This window comes from Phacochoerus africanus, chromosome 1, assembly GCF_016906955.1.
Source record: "Phacochoerus africanus isolate WHEZ1 chromosome 1, ROS_Pafr_v1, whole genome shotgun sequence".
In the NCBI taxonomy this organism is placed as follows: Eukaryota; Metazoa; Chordata; class Mammalia; order Artiodactyla; family Suidae; genus Phacochoerus; species Phacochoerus africanus.
In genome coordinates this window covers 277,482,921-277,510,266 of record NC_062544.1, presented here as the reverse complement: position 1 = coordinate 277,510,266, position 27,346 = coordinate 277,482,921, and the positions used below count along the sequence as shown (strand labels likewise).

Here is a 27,346-nt window from a genome sequence, read left to right as displayed (position 1 = left end):
AACGCCAGATCCTTAACCCACTGAGCAAGGCCAGGGACCGAACCCGCAACCTCATGGTTCCTAGTCGGATTCGTTAACCACTGCGCCACGACGGGAACTCCAGAATTGGCTTTCTTAAAGTGAAAGGAGAACAATGATCATCTAATATCAAGAGTATCTCACAATAGCTTTCTGAAGATGGGTGGTGGAAATTATATTTCTTACTCACTTTCTTACTAGGAAAACCAAGGCATAAAGTCACCATGCCTATATTAGGAAAAGAATTGAGCTCTCATGTTCCAACTTACTCACAGACCTGAAGGCGACTTATTCTTAGCTCTTTTCACCATTAGCCAGCTGTTCTTTCTGGGTTACCGCGCAGATGCCCGCTACAGCCTGTCGATAAATGCTTTCTACATAACAGGTTGTTGGCTGGGGAAACTGCCCAGGACCCCAGACCCCTGACCTTCTGGGAAAGCATTTCTCTGCTTGAAAAGACAAGACAGGCACTTACATTTTTAATGATCAGAGGGTATCTTGTGACCCGCTGCATCGGCTTCAGTATAAAACTAGAGAGTGGCATCCCCTTACAGCGAGGGTCCATGGCCAGTCTCTGAAATAAAAGAACGTTTTTTAATGTACTTAAGACATATGCAAAATCCAGCCAGTGACATCCACACTGATGTTATTTAGGGCTCTCCACCGGTCACATCACTTCATTTATCAGGACAACTGAGGAGCCCGGAACTGGAAGGGCTGGACTGGTCCTCCCTGGGGCCAGGAGAGGCACTTTCCAGATGGAAAGGGGGACATGACGGCGAGTGTGACTCAGCCTCGGGGTTAATCCCTGCTTCCCAGACTCAGCAGAGCCCCCATGGGTCACGTGGTTCCTTACTTCCAACGATGAGAGTCTGGCTTCACAGAGAATAGTTCCTCTGGATATTGGCCAAACCTGTACAATAGTCCCAGGAATGAGCTGAGTCCAAGACCATAGGGCCAGAAAATACGGCACAAATGAACCTACAGAACAGATACAGACTCACCGACATAGAGAGCCGGCTTGTCGTTGCCAAGGGGGAGAGGGAAGGAATGGGATGGACACGGAGTTTGGGGGGTTAGTAGATGCAAACTATGACATTTAGAACAGATAAGCAATGAAGTCCTGCTGTACAGCCCAGGGAACTGTAGTATCTGATCACTTGTGATAGAACACGATGGAAGATAACATGAGAAAAAGAATGTATATATACGTATAACTGGGTCATGTTGCCGTACAGCAGAAATTGACAGGACACTATAAATCAACTATAATAAAAAAAAATTTGTTAACAACAAAAAAAATGAACTTGCTCCAGCACCCATCGATAGCTCAGCTGGTGTAGCGGAGGACTGTACAGGTGGAAAAAACATGCTCCAGAAAAAAAAAAAAATTCCCCTTAAGTTGTGGAGATGCTGGAAGGGCTGAATTGCCCTGTCTGTTTTGGGCAGAGCCTGCCCTGAGGGTGGGAGCCCCTGGGCAGGGTGGGGACAGTGAAGCTGAGACATCTCTGCCCTGCATCCGTGCCTCCTTCTTTCCACCCGTTCGTCAACAAGAGTCCTTCTAGTTCCAAACGGTGAGCCCATCAACACATCACAGAGTGGATATGGTGACAAGCTCTCGAGGGCTCTGGTCAGGTTTAATGCCATGACCTGGGCCCTAAGCCCTGGGACCTGTTGGCACCTGAACCAGCTCCAGCCGTGGGCACCACTCTTCCAGGGATACATCAAAGCTGACAGAGTCCCACGGGGAGGAGGCAACAAGGCCCCTCCCTGGGCTGGTGTCAGCATCTCCCTGAAGTTCAAGTGCCTCCAGGGATGAACTCATCCTCCACACGCCCAGGGAGGACCTGGCCCTTGGCTGGCACCTGCTCTCCAGACTCTAGTCTATCATGCCTGCTTCTTTTTTTTTTCTTTTTTGGTCTTTTTTTGTCTTTATAAGGCCGCACCTGCGGCATATGGAGGTTCCCAGGCTAGGGGTCTAAGGGAAGCTGTGGCCTCCGGCCTACCCCAGAGCCACAGCAACCCCAGATCCGAGCTGTGTCTGCAACCTACACCACAGCTCACGGCAACGCCAGATCCTTAACCCACTGAGCGAGGCCAAGGATCGAACCCCACAACCTCATGGTTCCTAATCAGATTCGTTTACGCTGTGCCATGATAGGCACTCCCTATCAGGCCTGCTTCTTAGCAGTATCTCTCCCCTTAGAATGACTTCAGATGCCCCAGTCATTGGATAGAAAAATCAAAGCACTTATGTTGAGAAACAGGTGGAGAAAGAAAGAATAAGGGCAGGTGATACTAGGCCAAGAAGAAATGGCACTTGTATCTTGCAGTGATGCTTCCACAAACATGACTTCGGGGAGGTGGGAAAGGTCTGTACCCCAACGAAGGAGGGTAATTAGTATTATGATGTTGCCCTCCATTCATCAAAATGTGCCTGTTTAGCAAGAATTATTTTATTCTCTTTTTCTCCTGCTCTGGAAGAGGTGGGGGCTGAATGCATGGGTTGGCCTGGCCAGCAAGGACCCACCCCAGCCAAGGCCAAGTGCCAGGGCAGCAAGCCCAGAGCTGGTGGCCTCCAGCAGCATGGGGGCCACCTCCCCTAAGTGTCCTTCGGTGGACACATGGCTCTCCAGACCCATGTGATCCTCCAAGGTAGAGGGCCTGGTGTCCCAGACTCCCACAGGCTTCCTAGAGCTCGAGCCCCTCAAAGAACCAACTGGGAAAACAACAAAGGGTCCCTGGGGGTGGCCGGCCCTTCCCTTAGCAGGTGTAAGGGTAGAGAGCAGCAAAGAAGCTGCAGATCTCTATTAGGCAGAATAGGAAACCCAAGACCTGCCAGCCCTCCTGGGCCCGATGACTGAGAGGGTGGATTTCAGGGGGTATTCAAATGACAGCACTGGCACCTGGACCACAGAGCCGGGGCCACGCCTGGTCCCTCCTCTCCAAGCCCAACCCCTCGGTCCCAGCCACACCCACCAGCGCGTGCCAGGCCCCCCCCCCCCGCCCCCGCGTTCAAGCAAGGCCTGGCCCTTGCTGGCCTTCAGCAGAAACACGCTTGCAGGTGTGCAGATGAGCCGTTCACCCGCACAGGCGCCGGGAGACGGCCACTCGGCGGCGGGCAGGGACTCCCGCTCGACCCGGGCTCCTTACTTTGACGAACTCCTTGAAGTCCGGGGCCTCGTCCGTCTTCTGCTGGATCAAGGCGGCCCCGTTGAGCTGGCAGCTGCAGAAGCGGATGTAGGGCTGCATGTGCGGCAGCTGGGCCGTCAGGATGTCCCCTATCATCTTCACTGGCATCTTCTCCCCAGACATCTTCTTGCGAACTCGCAGCGCTCTGCACGGGAAAGGCGAGAAGTGAGCCGCGCCCGCCTTCCCCGCTCTCTGAGCGACAGGGCACACGTCTAGGCGGCACAGAAACGGAACATGACCCGGGGGCACTACAGGATCTACCATGGGAGACAAGGGACAGAAAAAGAAACGCGTCTGGGGCTACAGAAAGAGATCCCTGGGGCCTTTTTCTAGGGCATGATGGCTATGGGCTGGCTCTTAGGAAGAAAAGAAAAAAAAAAAAAAAAGCTTTGTCTAACAAATCGGCATCAAAGAGAATTTTTTTCCTAATGGAAAAATGTAGAATCCCTTTTTTAATAACTCAGACGGGATCCTCTAGGTGCCTGTCTCATTGATGAATGATCTGTCCAGACCGGTCTGGCCCCAGCACTTGAACCTGTTGCCAGGGCCAGTGCTGTCCAAGGGAGGCCGTTGTTGCCAGGGGCCGGGGAGGCTCCGTGTGCAGACTAAACAAAACATAATTAAGATGGTAAATCAACTGCCACAGAAAAACAATCGCATCATGTTCAAGAAAGCCAGGTATAAATGATCCTCTGAATGAGACCGGTGCCTTGTCTGCTTCACTGCTGTGGCTAATGTGAAGCTGACTGGATTAAGAGGTGTTCAAAAGAAAGAGGCCTATTCATGTGATAATGAGCCAATGGACCCAAGCAATTTATACCCTGGCAGCCAAGAAGGGACTTGAGGGACTAGAAAGTGTTTGTTTGGGAATCCAGCTGCAGTCTGAGTTTTCGGGGCCAGGAGAGCCAGGGCTGGGCAGCCCACCCTTCTAACTCATATGTCACCTCCTAACCCAGGAGGTCTCAGAAGGACACTGAGCTTCTACGGCGCAAGGAGAGCAGTGTCTCACGGGGGAAGGACCACAGCATATGAGGCCCACAGAGGGCTTCCACGGGCCCCTCTGCTCTTCCTTCCCTCCTGCAGGGTCTCCACCTCCCCAAGGCTCTCCTCTATCCCTCTCCCCGCCCCACGCCCAGGCAAAGACTCTTTCTTTCTTCCTTCTCCCCATCCTGTCTTTACCCAAGGTATCGTGTTTACTTTTTCTTTTTCTTTGGCTATTCCTCTTAAGTTAAAAAGAAAGTGGAATACTTTATATTTAAGAAGAATATTTTTTTTTTGAGGCTTTTTCATCTTATTTCAAGCAAAGAGGCAGGGAAGGATCTTGGTTTAAAAAAAAAAAAAAAAAACCAAAAACTGGAGTTCCCGTCGTGGCCCAGTGGTTAATGAATCCGACTAGGAACCATGAGGTGGCGGGTTCGATCCCTGGCCTTGCTCAGTGGGTTAAGGGTCCGGTGTTGCCATGAACTGTGGTGTAGGTTGCAGACGCGGCTTGGACCCTGCGTTGCTGAGGCTCTGATGTAGGCAGGCGGCTACAGCTCTGATTAGACTCCTAGCCTGGGAACCTCCATATGCCGCGGGAGCGGCCCTAGAAAAAAAGGCTAAAAGACAAAAAACAAAACAAATAATAGTAAATTTTTTTTAATTTTAAAAATTAAAAAAAAAGGAAAAATGAAACAGTTGCCCGCACCTGCAACTGCACAGCCCTTCTCACATCTACATCCCTTCTGCTATCATTTCTTCTTGTTTTTTTTTTCTGGCCATGCCTGTGGCATGGGGAAGTTCAAACCCCAGGCCAGGGATCAAACCCAAGCCACAGTAGCAACACCACCAAATCCTGCTATCACTTCTTCTTCTTTTTTTTTTTTTAATGGCCGTACCCACAGTACATGGAAGTTCCTGGGCTAGGGACTAAATCCGAGCCACAGCTTCAGCAACACCAGATCCTTTAACCCACTGTGCTGGGCCAGGATCGAAAGCAAGCCTCTACAGCAACATAAGCCACTGCAGTCAGATTCTTGACCCATAGCGCCACAGTGGAAAACTCCTTCACTCTGCTTATTGAAGGCAAATTTCTCAGCTCTCTGCTCACAGGTAATCCATTCTACCCCCGCAACCAGAGGCAGCATCAGTAGGGAGTTTGTGTACCCCAGCTAAAGTCCCTTCTATGTTCATTTTATTGTTTCCTATTGATCTGTTTAATACATCATACGTCCCCCCACCCCAAGGACAAGAAGTCGCCAGGCCTTGGATCAGGAGTGGCAGGTTCGTGGCTGCCCACTGTGGCCTTCCAGGAAGAACTGCCCTAAATTCTCTTCACCTGCAAATGCCTCCCTCTTCCAACCTGCCAGGAGCCTAAAATCTTCCCATCGTTGGGGTTAGTCCTTTCCAAGAAGAAATTAAGTCTAGGCAGCAAAAGTGTATCATCTACAACACGGATGTTGACCGTAGAATTCTTTCTGCTTTTCTCATGTGTTTGAAAATTTGCATAAAAAGATGTTGAAAAGGAAAAAAAAAATAAGGCAAGAAAGAAAGAAATCAGGGCTCCAGAGGGCTGCTGCTAAACACAAGTCTTCTATCTGGAAGATGAAAAGATTAGCCAAACTAACCAATCAGGTCATCAGAGGAAGGGGTAGCGCTCACGGACCCTGTGATGGGAGAGGTGGTACCCAAGTTTGTGTATATCTGTGTACCTGATCTCCTTGCTCCTCAGAATAACTCGGTACGCTAGACACAGCACGTGCTAGGACTACAATTTTACAGCTTCTCACACAAAGGGTCGGAGAGTTATCCGCTCAAAGTAACTGCCCCAAACCAATTAGAAGGCGCTGGGTTCCAGATGAAAACTTGAGACATCTGCCTCTTGGTTTCACCTGCTTTCTGTCCAGGGCAGGACAGGGTGGAACCCCTAGTGGGACTCTGGACATCATCCACAGATCAGCCCGGGGCACCACGATGGCCTTCTGTGTGACTTTGGATAAGGCAGGCAACCTCTCTGAGCTTTGTCTCCACAACGCTCTCAATTCCTACCCCCAGGGCTGGAGAACACATCAGCCCTAAGAGGAGGAGGGAGCACGCAGGCCTGGCACTGACAGAGCTCAGGAAACGGGCTTCTGCTTCTCTGACAGGAGCAGGAGGGCAGGCTGGAAGTGCAAAGACAGCAGGAAGCCAAGGGGAGGTGATGCCAGCAGATCAGTTTCCCTCCAACCAACCTTGACCAGGGGGCGGGGCTGGGGGGCTCTTAGGAATATCAGACACATCATCCATCTCCTTGCCCCCTGCACAGCTACCCAAGGAAAGCGGTTTTAATCTATACGGATATTTTCAACAGGAAACCTTTGCGTCTATTTCTTTTTTTCCAAACTTTGGTTTCTTTTTTGGCCGCCCTGCAGCACGTGGAGTTCCCTGGCCAGGGATGAGACCCATGCTGCAGCTGCAGCAACACCAGATCCCCCAACCCACTGTGCTGGGCTTGGGCTCGAACACAAGTCCTGGCGCTGCATCGACGCTGCTGATCCCATTGCGCCACAGCAGGAACTCTGAAATCACTTTATAAAACCCCAGGGACCAGCGGGGATTTAGGGAACCGTTGCCTCCCAATTACATGAACAGAGAGATCGGGCGCGGACACAAGTTCCCAGGGCCTGTGCTTCTTCCCTCTTCCAGTATCACCTTGGGCATAATCTGTGTTCTAGCAAGTGATGTTACACTGAGGGCCTGGTGGACACAGAGTTGGAGGTTTTTGAAAAGAACTGGGAAGGACTTTTTTTTTTTTTTTTGGTCTTTTTAGGGCCACACCTGCGGTATATAGACATTCCCAGGCTAGGGGTCGAACAGAACTAGAGCTGCCGGCCTACACCACAGCCACAGCAACACTGGATCCTTCACCCACTGAGTGAGGCTAGGGATGGAACCCACATCCTCATGGATACTAGTCGGGTTCTTTACCGCTGAGCCACAGTGGGAACTCCGAAAGAACTTTTGTGATGATATAAGCCAATCCCTTCATGTTACACGTGGGGAACCAGGATCGGCAGCAAATGGGGTTCCAAACCCAGATCTCTCAACTCCTGGCCCAGTTTCTCCCTGGCCCTGCAGCTGCCTCTGAAAATGAAAACAGGAATAAAAACATCAACCGTGTCCAGCCAGCTTCTCAGAGGACTAGCCTGAGAACTGCCGCTGACCACGGCCAGGAACAGTCCTACCACCTTCCGTCTTCAGGAGCCGAGAAAGTCTCAAGAGATCAACCTTCCCCAATGGAACCGGCGTCCAAGGAAAGCTGAGCAAGGTGGGTGACCTCACCCGGGACGGACCTGGCCAACGATCCGATCGGGAGCCAGAATCCCAGCTCTGTTCATTCTAGAACCACTGTAAAAGCGGGCCCTGGGATGCCTGAGCAATTTACTCTCCCCAGTGAAAAATTGGGGGTGTCTTTCCAGAAAAGCATCAGAGCGAGAAAGAGTGGTGGCGCGCTTGTGAGTGGAGATGAGGCGGAGAGGTGGGAGGGCACACGGGGTGAGGGGGGTGTGCATGCACGGAGGGGACACACGGACAGACCCACGCGGGAGTGCTAGTGTGTGCGGGCGGGAGGGCGAAGCCAGGCTGGGGATTAGAGAGCAGAGGCTTACTTCAGTAGTTTGACATTACACATAATCAGCTCCTTCCAGTTAACAAAAATCATAGCACCCTCTTTTTCTGTCAGCAGCTCAGACTCCATCAGGGGTTTCTGAAAGATCTACAGATGCAGAAAACGAAGCCGTTCAGAAAGCAAACAGTTAGCTTCAAACTCAAACACACGCACACGCCGATCTGTTCAGAGTAACGAGAAGGACTGAGGCATCTGCGGCTTTACTGGGAGCCCCAGAAGCCGCAGAGCTTCTGAAGCAGGTGGCTCTCCCTCTGCCTGGGGGTGTGTTGGGCGGGGCTCCCCATCAAGTCCACCTTGTTTTGTTTTGTCTTTTTAGGGCGGCACCTGCGGCCTATGGACGTTCCCAGGCTAGGGGTCGAACCTGCAGCTGCCGGCCTACACCACAGCCACAGCAACGCCAGATCTGAGCCACATCTGCGACCTACACAGCAGCTCATGGCAACTCAGGATCCTTAACCCACTGAACGGGGCCAGGGATCGAACCCGAGTCCTCATGGATACCAGCAGGGTTTGTTACCGCTGAGCCATCACAGGAACTCCAAGTCCACACTGTTTTATAAGGAGGCCCACTAAACTCAGGAGGACCAGTCTTCACCTCTGCCAGGATTCAGCCGGGGGTCTGGACAGAGACACTCAAGCTCTGAGCAGCCACGTAAAGAAATGGGCACAGAGGGAGGTTGGGGGACTGAGAGATGCTGGGGAGGGGGCGGCTCCCGCATTTCTGCTCCCACGTCAGCTGCACAGACAAGCCTCAGGAACTCCAGGGGAGCAGCTCTGGCAGCTGGGCCTCCAAGCAACAGCCTCGGGGACAGGACAGAGTCCACTGCTCTGCCCTTCAGCCTGGGCTGGGCCTGGAAGAGAGCCAGCGCGTGCAGGCCCGGAATAGGCGGGGTGCGGTGCCTCTCCTGGGCTCCAGGAAATAAAGGAGCCTGCCCCAGCTCTGTATGGCTGGGCAGCTCAGAGTCAGTCACGGATCTCGGCTGAGGCCACGTGGTGAGCCCCCGCCTAGAAAGAGATTGTTTCTTCCACAGGAGGCAGGCTGCTCATGGGAAGGTCCCTTAGGGATGGAGACGTAAACTTCCCCGGGCTGAGGCTGACCGATGGATGGGCGCCTACTCTTGATGAGTTCTCCAGCCGGTGTTGAACTTGGCACCCACCAGGGCACTGCACAAAATACCGTATCTAAGGGGGCGACATTCCCATCCGAGACAGATGAGACTGTAAATTTCATGACAGTCTTGTGTCCTGAGAAAGGGGCACCTTTGGGTACCAAAGCTTCCTTAAATGTTAATGGTGGCCTCGGGGGGCCATGGAACCATCCTGCATCTTCTACTCATTCAGCGCTGGCTCGCCGAGCTGTCTCTTTCCCAGTTGTTAAAAACTATCAGAGGAGATGGTTTCACAACTCTTGGGGTTGAGGGGGGCAGTGTCCCAAACTTATTACAGTACTTTTCAAACTATAGGGTGACCCCCACATCTAGCTCTGCAACTCCCTGTCTCTTGATACAGCAAGCTCCCATGAATATGGACCGAAGGCTTCCTGAAAAGCAGAGATTTCCCAACACTGCATCTCTGCAACCTTCTGGACCCGATGGCCAAGGCCCTTCAACAGCTCCATGGGAGAAGTCCCAACATGAGGAGTGCTCCAGGATGGGGTGGGGGGGATGGGGGTGCCAGGGGTCTGGGGGGAAACATCTTCATTCTCTGGGACAGCTTTTTCTCAGGAGTAATAAGTAACACGAGGAATAACTCAAGATACCAGCCCAACAGCTGCCATTTTCAGATGCCACCCCTGAGGGCCGGGGAGATGATGGCACTTGCTCTGTGGCATCAAATAGCTGGTGGCTGAGTGGAGCCCAGACTCACATCTCACAGTCGTGTGTCTGCTTCCACGCCCCCCTTATGGGCTCACCTGTCCCTGGCTGGAGTGACCTCTGGCGCTCAGTGGGTAGGACCCATGGTTGGCCATGGGTGCGAATTTAACCCTCTTCTCTTGGGGAAGCACCCCCTGTGTGATGTACCGTCAGATGCTCCCACACAGCAGCAAGCATCTCAGACTGGGAATCAGGACAGAGGACCCCTGTCCCCACCCTCTGCCCGTGGCCATGCCCCCCGCTGCCCCAGGACCCTCAGCTGTCCTTACCTCGGTGACCAGCTGCAGGTCATTGACATAGTTCTCCTCTGTGACAATGAGCTCATGGATGTACCCCTGTCGCTTTCTCTCGGTTGGGGTCAACAGATCCAAGAGGTGTAAGTCTGAACACCCTGCAAGACACAACCGTGGGGACAGCTTAGTCCAGATCTAGGAAAACCTGGCCAGCTTCACAGAGAAGAGTCCCCTTGGTCTTCATGGCCACTGGGCCCCAGGGTCTCATGCCAGCGAGACCATGTTGTGTGTTGAATCCTGTCCCCTAAAAATCCTGTCCAAGTCCTACCCCTGGTACCTGTGAAGGTGACCTTATTTGCAAATAGGGTGTCTGCGGATGCAATCAAATTAAGATGAAGTCATACTCAATTAAGGTCGGCTCTAATCCAACACGACTGGTGTCCTAATAAGAAGATGACACAGACACAGACAGAAGGAACGCTACGTGACAACAGAGGCTGAGACCAGAATGATGTGTCTCTGAGCCGAGGAACGCCAGGGTTACCAGCAGCATCAGAAGCTAAGGGAGGAGTTCCCTGGTGGCACAGCAGATTAAGGGCCTGACAGTGTCACTGCCGCGGCTCCGGTCACTGCTATGGCTTGGGTTTGATTCCTGGCCCCAGGAGCTTCCGCATGCTGTGGGCATGGCCAAAAAGAAGATAAGGGAAAGTCATGGAAGCTTTCAGAGAAACGTGGCCCTGCCAGGACCTTGGTTTTTGGAAGTCTCACCTCCAGAACTCTGAGAAAATCAGTTTCTGTTGTTTTTAAGCACCCAGTTTGTGATCAATTGTTACGGTAACCCCAGGAAGTTCACGTAGGCGGCATGCTCCTGCTTCATCAAAACCACTGAGGAGTTCCTGTTGTGGCTCAGTTGTAATGAACCCGACTAGCATCCATGAGGACATGGGGTTAATCCCTGGCCTCACGGAGTGGGTTAAGAATCTGGTGTTGCTGCAGCTGTGGTGTAGGCCGGCAGCGGAAGCTCCCATTCCACCCCCCTAAAAAGCAAAAAAACCAAAAGCACCCCCCAGCACAACAGGGTGTCAAGGGAGAAGATGTAGTAACAACTGGCCAGCATTTCCTGAGGGCTCACGCCATGCCAGGTGCTGTACCAGGAGCTGTATCAGGAGCTGGCCCCTGAAAGCTGTGATTCACACACACATAGATACTATAATCATCTCCATTTTACAGACGGGAAAACTGAGGCTTGGAATGGTGGCCTCAGCCAAGCTCTCGGCTGGGTGGTGGTAAAGCTGACATAGAACCCTGACACTTTGGCCGCAAAGACCAGGCTCTACCCCAGATCACTACTGTTGGGTTGGAGCTACAGGAGGGCATACGCTTATCCTGAGGTTGGCTTTTGGAAGAAGAAGGGGCTGTGCCCAGGGCACATCCACACGGTGCTGGACAAACTCTCCTGGACCAGGCTGCCACCCTGCACCCAGGGGAGCTGTGCATCGAGGCTGAGGGCAGAAAGGTAGCCCTTCCAGGTGCAGATGGCCAGACACAGCTGTGGCCACAGGTGCCCAGGGTGGGGCCTGCACCGCAGGAGATTCCCACTCTGGCCTCCACTCACTTAGCGGTTGCTTGGGGTTTGTTTGGTTCAGATGTTGTCAGGTTATTGGCAGAGGCTGCCCCCACCCCCTACCCCTGGTAACAGGCACACTGGACTGGTGGGGGCAGGGTGGGGGGGACTCAGTTCTAGGGCATAGCCCTCATGCAGGTCTGGACGCACCTTTCCTAGGTCAGTGATCCCCCCTCTCTCACCCTTTTTATCAAGGGTTCTTTGTTTAATCACTGAAACCAGATTTGTAAAGCAGACCGGGAGGCGTCTTGGCTATAGCTGGGGGTGGGGATGCTGAGTGCCATTGACCTGCTTTTCTCATTCCTTCCTCTCCCCACAAGGGGGCGCCATGGAGTACAGTATGAAGCCTCCTGTGGGACGCCGGTGGTTCTCAAAGTGGGATTCCCAGACCAGCAGCATCCTGGAAGCTCATTAGGAATGCAGATTCCCAAGGCCCTGCTCAATACACGATGTGGAGTCAGGGCCCAGGAACCTGATTTAACAAGCTCTCCAGGTGACTTTTAGGTCCACTAAAGTTTGAGGACCCTGCCCTAGACTATCGAGGGTTCCTCAGAGTTTCCAGGTCACCCCAGGGTGTTTCTAGCTTCATGACTGATCTAGTCTATATGCTGGAAACTTCTGCAAATAGAATGATCCCTTTGGGGCAAATGATATCATAGACTTCTTGGTAAATGCTTCACTGCGCCAAAAATTAACTCTGAGCTGGGGTGCTTCCAGCCTTGAGTTTTGACCCCTCCCTTGGCCAAATGCCCTTTCTAGAATACTGGAGCTTCCCATCCAGGGACAGGACAGGATGGGCAGATGGCTGCCAGGAAAGCATCAAAGATGAACCATCATTATGCTAACTCCCTCCACACCCTTCCATCGGAGATCTCATTCAGAGCCACGGCAGTGCAGCCAGACTATGATTCCACGGGGCCATGGGCTGAGCATGAACATGCATTCTCAGGTCAGCAGATGTTTTTGGAACTTGGGCCCTCTGCTCAGCCACCAGCTTGGCCCAACTGTCCTTCCTGCCTCGGTGCATTGATTGCGCTTTATTAAAACAACGACATCAACAATGAATTCTCAGGAAGGAAGCGGGTCCTGATTGCTCACTCTGCCTGGCTTATGGGAAGCTGTGTGACATCACCTGTTTCTTTGGCTTTCATTAGGAAAGCCACCCAGGAAACACGCTTGAGGTTGGGAGGAAAATATCTCACTCCTTCCCTCTTCTTACCAAATTTTCCCATTAGTGAGTGCAAGAGCCCGGGATGAAGGCCATGTTTTTTTGTCTTTTTTTTTTTTTTTAAGCGCCACACCCATGGCACATGGAGGTTCCCAAGTTAGGGGCTGAATCGAATTGAAGCTGCAGGTGCTGTCCTATACCACAGCCACAGCAATGCCAGATCCAAGGCGTGTCTGTGACCTACACGACAGCTCACAGCAACAGTGGATCCTTAACCCACTGAGCAAGGCCAGGGATCAAACCTGCATCCTCATGGATGCAAGTCAGATTAATTTCCACTGAGCCACGATGGGAACTTCAAGGCCATTTCTTGTTAAAGGGCAGAATAGAGCCCTTGCATTACAGAGACTTGCATGAACCCAGGGCAGCAGTCTCCCCTGAAATTTTCAGGACATTTCCTTTCTGCAAGGATATCAGACTATTCATACAGAACAGCAGCTCTAAAACTCACCTCACATGCAATGTGCAGGGACCTTTGCAAGGATAAAAACTAGCTGTGGACACAGGTTGGACCAGTCTTCCAAACATCCTGTAGGTCAGTTTCCCTTGGAAAAGCTGATGGATGCTATAAACTCTTACCCCAGAAAACATATGTGTACAAGGCACACATTATGCACACCGATTCTGCACACAGTTTACAGGGTTCGTAGGCCCTTTTAAAGCTTGTTCATGGATCTCATTCATTCATTTGAGAAATACTTGCTGATGTCCTACCATGAGTCTGGCACTAACTGTGCTGGGTGCTGGGGATTCGTGATGGAAAAGAAGACACACCTGCCTCCAGAGCGCACAGCTAGGAACCCTGGGGTCCTCAGCTGGGGGACAGGCTGAAGATGGTACTGGCCCCCACAGGCTGAGGATGGTATCACCCCCTTGGGCTGAAAATGGTACTGCCCCTCCACAGACTGAAGATGGTACTGCCCCGCCCCCCCCATGGCCTGAGAATGGTATCACCCCCCACAAACTGAAGATGGTACTGCCCCCCACAGGCTGAGGATGGTATCGCCCCCCCATAGGCTGAAGATGGTACTGCCTCTCCACAGACTGAAGATGTACCCTCCCCATAGGCTAAGGGTGGTACTGCTCCCCACAGGCTGAAGATGGTACCACCAACCCCACAGGCTCAACATAATACTGCCCCCACTGGCTGAGGATGGTATCGTCCCAGACAGGATGAAGATGGTACTGCCCTTGTACAGACTGAAGATGGTTTTGGCGCCCCCCCCAGGCTGAGCGTGGTACTCCCCCCACGGGTTAAAGATGGTACCGCCCCCACAGGCTGAAGGTGGTATTGCTCCTCACCAGGTTGCATTATACCCACCCCCAGACTCCAGACTGAGACTGACTTCTTGGTTGTCCTAATGACCCAGGTGGCTGCTGAACTTTGATGGGCTGAACCAGGACTGCTAGATGACCTGCAATATACAGGACAGAGACTCGCCCACCTCCAACGTTAATAGCACCCACCGGGAAGTGGTGACATTCCTAGAAACTGACGCTGCAGGTGATCAGAGACACACAGAACCACTGAGGAACAGTCACAGGACCTGTGAGGAAAGATGACAGGAGCTGGCTAGCTTTGGATTTCACAAGTTTCTTCTTCTGAGTCTTCAAGTTTTATACGGTGAGGTTTTGAAGAAGCTCAGAGCCAGAGCAACCAGCAGAGGGTCCAGAGTGGATTGGGCCATTGATGCAAGAATCCCAGGTGCCAAGACAGCCTCTTGCTCATGAGGGTCGGGGTACATGAGGAGGCCGCATGGCCTGCTACTCCTGGCAGCTCCAGGTTTTGGTCAATCCACCCCCACAAGTTGAGAAATTTTTTTTGGGGGGGGGGGAATGCTGTGTGAGTCTGGGCTACTTGCCCCAACAAATTCCACCCCACCCTGGCTCCCCTAACAGCCTGCCTGGAGACAGAGGGATGGTCCAAAGGGCCTCTTCAGGACCCAGAACACAAATGAAAAGCGAAGGTTTCGTGGGGAGATTCGTCTCAGCATCATGCACCGACAATGCTGGCTTGGAACCGTCTTATCAGCTACTGAGCGAGCAGACCTATGGGAGGGCATTTTGAAAATTCTTGCCAGACCAAGAGAACCATTCAAGACTTGAAATAGGCACTTTGAACTCAAAAAGCCTCCTTCCTTTGAAATTTTAATATTTAGAAAAACAAGGGAGTTTAAAAACTCCATTATTCAGAGCAGGGTAAGTGGAAAAGACATTTCAAATAAGAGCGTTTTCTTTAGGGGTGGAGAAACGTGGTCCTTCTCTCCTCTTGGAACCAGAACAAACATGGTTTGCTGGCTTCCTTTCCTAGTGAAACACGAGATGGTAAAGCACGGCAAATAAATATCATGGACATCTTGGTGTGATGGGGGGATTCTTATAACTAACTCGAATCCACCCACAGCTGAAATAATATTGCAAATGACTCCAGGCAGTTAGAAAAGATCCCCAATTACAACCCACATAAAATTCCTAATTGCTGGGCTGTTAGACACATTTACAGCACAGAGAGAGCCATGACCCTCCTCTCCAAGAATCGGGGTCTGGGGCATTGGAGAAAAGTATGGGAAAATGTACACCCCCTCCAAAAAGATCATTTGTCCCTCAATGGGACATCATTCATATGAACAGCATAATCTAAATAAATTGCTTTATTTCAAAAGTAATGCATGAACACATGCTTACTGTAAATGGTTCAAAAGATACAGAAGTATTTAGGGGGAAAAGCGAGTCTTGCCTCCCTCCACACCCCCAAACATTCCACTTCCTTTCTCAACAGGGACCGTAATTTTTTTTAAAACCACACCAGGCCCCACAGCAAGCTGGCCACAGAGCGAAGCAAATAAACAGGGCTCGTTGCTGTTACGAAAAGGGCCAAAATATACTATAAGGCGGTCAATAAATATGCATCAAGTTCCACCCTGAAGTCCAAGAGACACAGAAATCAGCGAGTAATGTCCTTGTCCTCAAGGAAACTCACAGCCCTGGGAGAGACTCGACATGAAAATGAAATTTAAAAGAGCAAGCAGGAAAGAATAGGCCTGCAGCCTGGGCTGATGGCGGGGGGGGCTGCAGGAACTCAGAAAAGTGGATGCTTTCTGTCCTGATGGAGGGAAGTTTTATGAGGATCTGGTCCTACTCGCCCTGGGTTTCTATATGGCCCGGGGAGGCAGGGGGTGAGCAGGGACCAGCATATCAGGCAAATGCAGAGATGCTGGGGGAAGATAAAGTGGGAAGTGGGAAGGAGATAAGGTGGGAAGTAGATTACAGAGGTCATGATGCTGGAGGGGCCAGGGAAAGAGCAATATGGAAGCATGGGTGATGGTTCTTCATCTTTAAGGGAAAGGATTGACCAATGTCTCTGGGGATATTCAGCCCAAATCCTCTAGCTCAATGGCCCTGAGGTCACAGCAATATGTGTTAATTCAACTCCTGGAGCTCCCGTTACACAGAAGGCTTCTCCAGGGCTGGCCTGAATGAAGGAATCAGGAGCCTCATGGCTCTGATGTCACCTGCCAGGTGAGCCCCCTCCCCTTGAGGCCACACTGGATTCTCCTGGGAAAATGCCCTCAATCTCCTGGGCACAGTGGCATGTGGGGGGTGGCCTGTCATAGAGGAAAAGCAGGTGAAGCCCACAATGGATGTGACAAAAAGAAAGTTCTGTGGTCAGAAAAAAAAAATTGTTTTTGTCTTTTTAGAGCCGAACCTGCGGCATATGGAGGTTCCCAGGCTAGGGGTCGAATCCGAGCTGTAGCCGCTGGCCTACACCACAGCCACAGCAATAGGGGATCCAAGCCGGCAACGTCAGATCCTTAACCCACTGAGCAAGGCCGGGGTTCGAACCCAAGTCCTCATGGATCCTAGTCGGGTTTGTTACCGCTGAGCCACGATGGGAATGCCTGTGGTCAGCAAATTTTGTCCTCCGCCCTGTAGCTGATGTCTAACCCCCTCCTCTTCTCTGAGCTGTGACTGCAGCTGTGCTTGATGCAGGGATTCAGTGTTGAAGGAAGCAGCGTGGGTGCCTGTCCTGCGAGAGCCTGGTCTACTGGAGGCCTGGGCCTTCCACCCAGACTCTGATCCTTGCGGGTTTGCAAGCATCTCATAGGGGGCACCATGAGCCTTGTCATCAGTTCCTGAGACCCGAGAGGTACAAATCCCTAAGACTGAATTATTTTCCGGCCACACCCACAGGCATGCAGAAGTTCCCAGGCCAGCAATGGAACTCAAGCCACAGCAGCAATCTGAGCCACAACAGTGATGACACCAGGTCCTTAACCTACTGAGCCATCAGGGAACTCCCCTAAGGCTGGATTTCTATGGGGGTGTAGAGAAACCAAGTGGGCCTGGGGTCTGTGGTGAGAGGTGGGGAAAATCCGCCCAGTAACACCCAAGATCCCCTGTGCTGTGTCCAGCTGAGCCCAGGCATCCTTCTCCAGCCTGTCCTGGGGAGTCAGCAGGCCCTTCCACTCAGCAGCCCTCAGGACCCAGAAGCTTAAAGGTGCCAGTGTGCTTTCCAGATAAGCTTAATTTTCTCCCCAGAAGGGGAATCTAGTCTCCATGGACTGCCAGGCAGTTTCATAACTGTTGCAAAGTGGTGAAAATCAAATTACTCTCAGGAATATCATCTCTTAATTTTGCATCAATAAGAATGCTAGTAATTTTTTTTTTTTTTTTTTGGCTGTGCCCAAAGGCAGGCAGAAGTTCCCATGCCAAGGACCAGATGCAAGCCACAGCAGTGATGATGCAGGATCCTTAACTTCTAGGCCACCAGGGAGCTCCAGTCCTTTTTTTAAAATCAAAGGCCTATCGCTCATGGCTTTATAACTGCTACTGAAATTCCTGGCGTGGCATCATGCCCTCTGATCTGATTGCTTAGCTTGCTCCTGGCCCCAGTTACGTCATCACCCTTGTTCTTCTTTCTGAGCACCTGCTTTCCACGTGTGCTATCCTGCTGTATTTTCAGGGTCCTTAGTAGCCACTGTAAATAAATCCTTTGGGTACACAAGGCAGATTGGGGTGTTACAAGTGCACACACATGTTTATTGCAATATGAGGGAGGAGGCTGTAGTTTTGACTAGAGGCTTCCGGGAATATTTTCCAGAGGAGGAGGAATTTGAGTTGGGCTTTATCAGGCAAACGTCAGAGTGAGTTGGTAGGAGCGAGGGGTCAGAGCAGAGGGGGCCAATGGGAGAAAAGGGGGTAGGAGGGGAGGGGTGGAGCCAGGAGGCAGGTCCAGAAGAGGGGAGCAGGTGCCAGGGGCCAGGGAGAAGGAAACGTAACACCGATGCTATCTGAGCCACACGGTTCCGAGCACTGTGGGAACATGAACTCACGGAATCCTCACCCATAGTCGTGCGTGGCAGCTACTGTGGTTATTCCCCCATGGAAGAGACAGAGAAACCGAGGCACAGAGAAATTATGTAACTTTCCAAAGCCTCAGTGAATAAAAGGCAGAGGAAATCGGAGATATCTTGATCTTTTTGTTTGTTTGTTTTTTGGCCACAGAATTTCCCAGCCCAGGGATGGAACCAGAGCCACAGCCGTGATGACATCAGATCCTTAACCTGCTGAGCCACCAGGGAACTCCCCAGATGTCTTGCTCTTAACCACTATTCCTCTCGCCTGGCTGGAAGGGCGATGCCTCCATTGGCTGGGTTGCTGTAATGAAGTTCCACAGCCTGGGCAGCCTGTCTCATGGCTCCAGAGGCTGGAAGTCCAACATCAAGGTGTCAGCAGGTCTGGTTTCTTCTGAGGCCTCTCTCCTTGGCTGGCCATCTTCTCCCTGTGTCCTCACGTGGCCTTTCCATAGTGTGTGGTCACCCGTGGTGGCTCTTTGTGCCCAAATCTCCTCTACTTCTTAAGGCCACCAGTCAGATTGGATGTGGCCTCGCATTTAACACCCTCTTTAAAGGCCCCATTTCCAAATACAGTCCTATTCTGAGGTATGACGAAGAAGAGTAGGGGCTTCCATGTATGAAGTTGGGGGGGGCACAATTCAGCCCCTCACAGGCAGGGAGGTACAGCTGAGAAGGCTCTGGACAGTGGGGTGAGGCATCTGGATGGTGGATCCAGGGAAGGTCTGGCTGTGTTCTAGGAGGGTCTGTGGCAGCTGTGGAGGACGGGGAAAGACTGTCACCGGGTGGTTGCATGTCAGAATCACCTAAGGAACTTCAAAAAAGCCCAGTGTCCCTGCTGTACCTCAGACCAATCCGATCCAAGTGGCTGGGGTGCGAGCTGCAGGCCCATCATTCGTAAAGCTTCTGGGTGGTTCTGATACGCAGCCAAGAGAGAGGACCGCGCCATGAGTGGGAAGCTCGTCCGGAAACAAAGCACCGGATGTGAAAAGGGAGGGATTCAGAAATGACAGCTGTCCAGGCACTGGTAGGATGGGAGGGGCCACAACGGCTGAACGGGATCCTGCCCACATCAGGTCACTTGGGCAACTTGTCCTAGGGGACGTGATGGCCATCACCACAGAATGCCGTCCTCTAAGGCCGTCCACAGCTGGATCCCAGAGAACCCCCAACGCCCCGTCCCCAGAGGCCACACTGCCTCCAAAGGACCCCCAACTCCAGGGCTAGAGCTTGAAGGGTCACCCTGCCAAATGCTCTCATTTTACAGATGGGACAGCGGAGTCCAGTGACGTATGGTGACTTCTGCCATCAGGAATGAAACCTTTGCTCTTGCCATCTTGGGCAATGGAGACTCACAGGAAACCATGAGCTTCTGAAAGAGTGGACCCGAGGGTGGCCCAGACCCATGGCTCGCTCAGTCCACTCCTGGGTGACCCGGCAGCGGGGAAGATGCTTCTGTCCTTGCAGCTGGAGGCTGGCAGGGGATGCTGGCAGCCAGGCTGGGTCAAGGCAGCTGAGTCTCCTCTGGAAGTGACCTTGGCTGACCAGTCCCAGGGCAACCCTGGCCCACGGGAAGGTCTGGACACCAAACCAGCTCTGGGTGGTCCACAGGGGCAGGTGTACTTCTCATCCCAGTGGAACTTTCTTCACCAGAGTCTAAAACAGCCTGGTCCCCTGCGGTCTCTCCTAACTTGGCAAACTGACCCCGTTGGAACACAAGAGACCACCTGAGCCCGTGACATCTCCCGCTCATTCTCAGCAACTGCATAGATGCGCTCAGGTCCCTGCTTTCATGGAGCTTCCATTCTAGTGGAGGGGGAGACAGAAAACCAAACACAAAATAAATACAGAGTATTCAGGGCTCTGCAAAAATGGTGAATAACGAGTCTATGATTCCTAAGCTCGCTTTCTGTTCTAGGGTCTTCTCGCGTGGGTTTATCTTTTCAGCAGCAGTGCCTTCCCAAGCATGGTGGGTGCAGGGTTCTTGGCCACACACAGTGGGGAAACTGGACACTGGTGGGTGTCCTTTCCCTCCAGCCTAGCTGAGGAGGAAGGAGTGAGCCTGTGGACCAACAGGAGGTAACACAGGACTGTCCATCACCAACACTTCCTAAGCAGCGGCCACAAGCAAGGGACCCGCGGTGATACACAAGCGTGAGAGGCAGGCGCTGCCCTCCCGTCTCTAAGCTCATGGGGAGACGCGCATCATGCGACATGAAATAGACAAAGGGAGGTAACATCGCTACTTATCAGTGTGTGTAGGTCTTCAGGGGCTTGGCTTCTAGAAGCTCACAGTCTAATGGGACGTAAGAGTATCTTTCTGTCTGTGCCTTAGTTTTCACCCACTCATCTTATGTAGGATAAGTAACGAAAACTCAGCAAAGAGCTCAGACACAGCAGGTTAGTAGAGTCGGCCAAAGCAGCAGAGAAAGAGGGGGTGAAGGTGGGCAGACAGAGGTGGGGAACATGGGGTGAGGGCATTCAAGCTGGGGCCCACTGTGGCTTCAGCTTGATGCAAGAGTCTTGGACACTGTGGTGAGAAAGGGAAGGTCTGGTTGGGTAAGACAGGCTGGAGCAGGGCAATGGTGTCCCTGGACTGGAGCCTGTGCATCCTCTCCAACTGGACGTGAGGGCTCACAGAGCCCTGGGAGGAAGACGAGGCTCTGGAGGGTTGAGTCATGTGATCTCCAAGGCAGGGAAGGGCCCCACACTTGGGGCTGTCTGCACGCATGGGATGCTGCAGTGGGGAGCAGGGATGAAAATGGATCTTTCCATCAAGTAAGTCATCTGACGGTCAGAGACCTCTTTTCTTTTTTTTTTCCTTTTGTTTTATAGGGCCACACTCACAGCATATGTAAGTTCCCAGGCTAGGGGTCAAATCGGAGCTACAACCGCCGGTCTACACCACAGCCACAGCAACTTGGGATCTGAGCCGCATCTGTGATCTACACCACAACTCACGGCAACGCCAGAGCCTTAGCCCACTAAGCAAGACCAGGGAACGAACCCACATCTTCATGGATATTAGTTGGGTTTGTTTCCGAAGCATCACGACGGGAACTCCCAGAGACCTCTTTTTAAGCAGCCAACTGGAAACTCATCGAGGCAACAGAAAGCTGGACTTTAGCTACAGTCATCTTGGTGACTGACCCAAAAGGTCACAAGAACTGGAAAGGACATTAGACCAGGATGCTGGAGACCAGCCTGAGACTTCACCTCTTTAAGCACTAGTGTCTCTCCTAGAAGCCAGAGTAACCCCTGCCCGTGTCCCATTTTGATGCTGAGAACCTGGAAGGTTTTGGGTGACAGCAGCCACCTAATGGTGGTCCTAGTAGGACCCCAAAACCTTCCAGGTTCCCAGCATTAAAAAAGTCAGAAAGGCTGTCGTCCCAGCATCAAAAGGCTGTTTTCCCAGTATCCAAGAGGCTGTCAGAAAAGATGGCCCTGGGCGGGGAAGGCTGAGCACAAATGGACAGATGGGCAGGCAGAGATGAGGAGAGGGTGGGGTGCGGCTGCCATGGGCAGGGGCAAGGAGCAGATCAAGGGGGGCTTAGCAGACCAAGTGCATGTTTGGGTCTTTATCCCAGGAAGACTGGGACTCCCCCTGGATGATTTTAAGCAGAAGTAGCTGGGCTTTTGTTGTAGCTGTATTTTTTTTCCTATTTGTCTGCCCCGAGGCATGTGGAATTCCCAGGCCAGGGATCAGATCTGAGCCTCAGTTGTGCTCTATGCTGCAGCTGCGGCAACGCCAGATCGTTAACCCACTGTGCCCGGCTGGTGATCGAACCTGCATCCAGAGACACTGCTGATCCCATTGCACCACAGGAGACACTCCAGTAGCTGGGTTTTTAAAAATAGCTCTCTGCCCATGTTTTTGGAGAAGAGGCTGGAAGACAGCAAGCACAGCGCTGATACCAGGTAGAAGCCTGGCACCTCCTTAATGGGCCATCAACCCTTAGGGCCTTTGCACTGGCTGTTCCTGGGGCTTAGAAGGCTTTGCCCCTTGGTGCTGGCCTGCTGACTCCTTCTCTGCCATCAGAGCTCCATCCCCTGTCATCTTTCCAGAGAAGCCTCTCATTCTGGAGCCCTCCCATCCACTAAGAGCCCTCGGCCCATTTTGTCCACCACTAGCTGAAAGGACTGTGCTCATCTGACTGCTGGTGGCCTCCTCCGGCTCTTGGATGCTTCAGGAGAGCAAGCGCCTTGTCGGCTGGGCTTCCGCTGAGCTCAGCCTCATTGCCTGGATCCACGTCCCCCAGCCGAGGGCCTCAGAGCCGCGGGAGAGGAGCTGCCTGCTGGAAAATCCAGGCAGGCTGGTTTCACAGGTGGTCCCCAGCCTTTGACACAGACTGGGGGCGGGGGCAGGGAGAGGATGGGCAGATGTACTTCTGTCCCTTGCGGATGGGGTGGGCGAAGGTTCCAGCAGGAGATCACATCAGCGGAGGGCTGTCACTGAGGATTCAGCCGTGTGGGGTCCTTCCCATGAGACTGGGGTTGGGGGCCCTGGACTCCAAGGTAACGCCCCAGAGTGGAGGCGGGGACCCGGCTTTGTCTCCTCTGCTGGGGCAGGTGGTAGGGCCTGTGCTCTGCTGGGGGCCTGGCGGACAGAGCAGAGTGTCCAAGGCCCAAAGCTCTGGATCCTGAGAAGCATCTCAGAGTATACGTGGGAGGGGGTGGGGGTGGGGCCGGGGGCAGAGAATTAACCCAGCCTTCAAGCGCGCTGGGGGCAGCTGCTGTGGAGATGGTGCTCTGGGGAGGCAACCCCCCTGGTGACACACATCCTTTACCCAAGCTGCATGTTTGCTTTCAAAAACCACGAGCTTCTGGCATGTTTGGGGGCTGAACGTTCCAGGCTTTGCTGGCAAGAGAACACAAGGCCACGGAATGCAGTGATGAGAAATGAAGGACCCAGTGACTCAATGCCTGTGTGACAGGTTTATTGTGGAGCACTGCATGGGCCTGCCAGCACGGTCCACAGACGTGACATTTAAAAGCCTCCTGCATTCCGTTGGCCCCGCGGGCCTCTCCACCACCCACCAGCCGTGTGAAACTCGGGAGAGGCTTCTCCCCCTCCACCAGGAGTGCTGCTGAGGCTGTGACCCAAGTTCTGCACGTTTAGGGAGCACGGGAAGGTGCTGGAAAAAAGCCACTTGCTTCAACCCGGGTGGGCTTCCCGCTCACAGAGAAGGGGCCCTGACTTGCGCACAAATGAATGAGATGGCTGACAGTTTTCAGGGAAGCTGTCCAAGCTTTTCTGCCTCTGAAATCCCCATCTGCAAAAGCATGTTTTCTGTAAAGTCTGAAAATGCATCTATTCCCCGGGTTTCATGCAAGAAAGCAGAAAACCAGTGAAATGGATATGGATTCCGTGATGCTCACCGGCCAGGCACAAATGCCTTTCCTCCCCAGCAAGTCATGACGAGGCGAGTATCTACAAGGAGCTTCCTCTCTGCTAGGTGTGATTCTCTCTCCATAGGTAAATGAGGAAACTGAAGCACATGGAAGTTAAGTACTCTATCCATGGCCGCGAAACCAGGCAGGAGCAGAGCTGGGCTTTGAACACCTGCTCTTAGCTGCCAGCTTGCATTGCTTCCTTGCCTCCCCAAAGGCCCAGGATACAGTCAGGAGGCTGCTCTACACTCCCCTCTACTGCCTGCCCACAGGAAGGAAAATGCTCCAAAATGTTCAGAGAAATTGGAGTCAGATATTATCCTGAACTTGCAGATAGGCTGTGTGGTTCTCTACGGCACCATGTTTCATTGGCAGCCACGAATGAAAATTGAGACGCTACATCAACATGTGTTCTTAGGTTGGCATGGGGCGAGGGCATCTCTGGCAAGCCCATGTCTTTGGAAAAGCCACCTGCCCTCTGGGCAGAAGACTAAGGTTGAGGAGGCAGGTGGCACCTTGAGCTTGTGTGTTGAAAGGTGCCACCAGGTGCTGGAATCCTTCCCAACAGCTCCAAACTCCCAGGGCAACCCCAGCAGCGGGAGGACCACAGGCGGGAAGCAACTCGCTTCCCATCCTTCCACTGACTGTGCGGAGGCGGGCGGCTCAGAGGCCTGGGCAGAGATAGGGCTTCTTTTCTGCAAGGGCGCAACTTGAGCAAGGACCAGCCAGGGCGTCTGGGAGCTGCGATTGAGAACGTCACTGCAGCTCCCAGACCCTCGGGGCCCTCAGGGCAAAGTGCGGGGCGTGTGCCCAGTGTTCTCCAAGATTTCAGCTGCATTGAACAATCCGGAGGAAGCGGGAGGAGCCTCTCAGCACGTCCCTGACCCCACCGTAGACCTTTCACTGGGTGGGGCCCGGACTGCAACAAAGTGGGCCAGTGCGCATGACCGTGTGTGGCAGGGACCGAGAGGGGGACGGGATCCCTCGGGCGCATAAGGCGAGTCCAGCTGTTCAATATGCTGAGGCAGCATCCTTGATGAGAAAGGGCAGCTCAGAAGTTCATGGCACAGTGGCAACGAACCCAACTAGTATCCATGAGGATGGGGGTTTGATGCCTGAGCATCTGGTGTTGCCCTGAGCGGTGGTGTGGGTGGAAGACAAGGCTCAGTTCCTGCATTGGTGTGGCAGTGGTGTAGGCTGGAGGCTATAGCTCGGATTCGACCCCTAGCTTGGTAACTAGGGGTCAGGAGTGCAGCCCTAAAACGCAAAAAAAAGAAAAAAAAAAGAAAAGAAAGAAAGAGAAAGGAAGGAAGGAAGGAAGGAAGGAAGAAAGGAAGAAAGAAAGAAAGAAAGAAAGAAAGAAAGAAAGAAAGAAAGAAAGAAAGAAAGAAAGAAAGAAAGAAAGAAAGAAAGAAAGAAAAGAAAGAAAGAAAGAAAGAGAGAGAGAAAGAAAGAAAGAAAAAAGGCAGATCAAAAAAGGCCTTTCCTCCTCCTGGGTCAGTTAGGAGAACCACAGCCAGAAGAGGCTCTGTTTAAAAACATGATGGGCCGGGTCAAAGGAAGGGACACTTCCTATTTTGAGCCTGGTGACATCATCTTATACTGTGTGCTAAGCAGATGTGGGAACAGCAGCTGTCAGCCTCTGCCAGAATCTTCTATAAAGTGCTGCTTATCCGCTTGCTGGCAGTACCTGCAGCTCACCATTCACCAGCTGTTACCAAGCCCCATACCTGAGTATTTACGTCGCCTGTATCACAGCCTCTCTGTGTCTGCCTGTCTGCCTGCCTGTCTGTCTGTCTGTCTGTCTCTCTCTCTCCCTCTCACACACACACACACACACACCCAGGCTATTGACAACATAAAATAACAACATGGTGGCTTCTAAGAGGGAGAATGCTTAACAGAAAGTTGCACTGATGCAGTTTTAGAGCCAATTCTCATCGTCTACAGACAAAATCTTAAACTTTTGTGACTCAAGTTCTATCATTTAAAAATGTCTGGAGAGGGAGTTCCCTGGTGGTCTAATGGTTAAGGATCCCATGCTGTCACTTCTGTAGCGTGGGTTTGATCCCTGGCCTGGGAAACTTCTGCATGCCGCCAAAAAAACAAACAAACAAACAAACAAAAAACAAAAAAACAAACCTTGGGGAGTTCTCAGTTTAAAGAACAGGACCTGCCTAAGGAGATGGAAAGCTTTGATATGGAACCACCACACACCAGGAAACATTCCAGAAGTCTGGTTTTTGCGTGTGGAAGTTTCTTAAAGAAAAGCCCAAGAGAAGTCTGGCTGAAGTGAAATATGCACGGAAAGCCATCAGGTTCCCTAACTTAATGTATTTCCCTAGCCTCCCAGATCCAAAATATCAGATATTTTGAAGACAGGGCTATTTTTCTGTGCAGTTTGGGGCCCACTGGCATTCCATGTTGTTTCCAGGAAAATTCTCTCGGGTATTTTTGGAATGAAAAGGAATGCACAGGATTAACTTATAATTTTGCCAGAAGGAAAAAGGCATGTTCCCTTTCTCTTGGGGGTGATTTCCACTCTGCCTGGAAGCAGGACTGACTGATTTGTGAGACTTGTTCCCCTACCGAGATCTGGGCAGGCGCTTCTCACAGCCCAGGCTGGCACAGAGGCCTGGCCCAGACGCAGGTGGAGGAACCCCTGGGCCTCAGCCTCCTGCAGAGACCAGAGAGTGAGAGACTCTGGGACAACCCCTTCCAGATCCTTCAAGGAGACCTGCTTTGGGGAAATTCAAGGGGGAGCGGACCACAGAGACTGCTCGGTCTCCTCTCGGGTGATGTACTTTGTGCCGAGAACAGATTTCCTCCCACTCACGAACCCCTGGACCCACCCATTCATCCCATGGGCATTCAAGCACCTACCCTACTACTTGCCCAGCGATCACACAGCATTTTAGGTCGAATCACATGAAAGTGCCGTTGTTTGGTTTTTGTTTGTTTTTGTGTCCATATGCACCTGCGGCATATGGAAGTTCCCCGGCCAGGGGTCAAATTAGAGCTGCAGCCACCGGCCTACACCACAGCCACAGCAATGCTGGATCTGAGTTGCATCTTCTACCTACACCAGAGCTCATGGCAACGCTGGATCCTTAACCCACTGAACGAGGCCAGGGATTGAACCAGCATCCTCATGGATGCTAGTCGGGTTCTTAACTGGCTGAGCCACAACGGGAACTCTGAAAGTGCTATTTTATAGGCAAGAAACAGGAATATTGGCAAATATTTCATATGATTGAACCCCCCACCTCGAGGACTTTCCTACGTTAGCATCACCAGGTGTTTCTTCTGAGGGCGTCAGGGAAGATGCAGAGAACCCGGCCACCACTTGCTGTGGTCTCTGGGCCTGCCCGGTTCCTTCCAGAACAGGGTGGACCCCGGTTTCTACCGAACATGTGATGATGTCATACTCCATAACTTTACAGGGCAATGAATCCAGCTTCTCCCAGACAGCATTTCACGCAGAGGCAGCCTGGGGCTGGGGCCACGTGGCCCCCTTCAGCTCGCTGGGTCCTGCTCAGCAGGGCCGAGGCTGCTGGCCACAGAAAAGCAAGTTGAAGCTGCAAACAGAAGGGCCTCTCGTTTGTGCTTTTCTTGTCCACGTGCCACTGGGGCAAATGCCCACCCAAAGTTCTATTGCAAATATATCTGCCCAGGGCAACCAGGCAAACATCACCCACAGCAGCCAGCGGGAGACCAGGGTTTCTCAACCCTGGTGCGGATAACATCTGGGGCCAGATAACTATTTGTGGTGAGGATGGTCCTGTGC

At 52.3% G+C, this 27,346-nt stretch overlaps 1 protein-coding gene across 1 annotated transcript in view; it reads right to left on the bottom strand.

Moving 5' to 3' along the window:
* The window catches only part of ITSN1 (intersectin 1), a 235,828-nt gene that overhangs the window by 13,446 nt on the left and 195,036 nt on the right, over positions 1 to 27,346 (bottom strand). Inside the window, exons 29-32 of the mRNA XM_047795839.1 lie at positions 9,999 to 10,120; positions 7,836 to 7,942; positions 3,172 to 3,355; positions 494 to 592 (exon numbers count right to left, since the gene is read on the bottom strand). Coding sequence (XP_047651795.1) covers positions 494 to 592; positions 3,172 to 3,355; positions 7,836 to 7,942; positions 9,999 to 10,120 — 512 coding nt within the window. The remainder of the gene's footprint in view (positions 1 to 493; positions 593 to 3,171; positions 3,356 to 7,835; positions 7,943 to 9,998; positions 10,121 to 27,346) is intronic.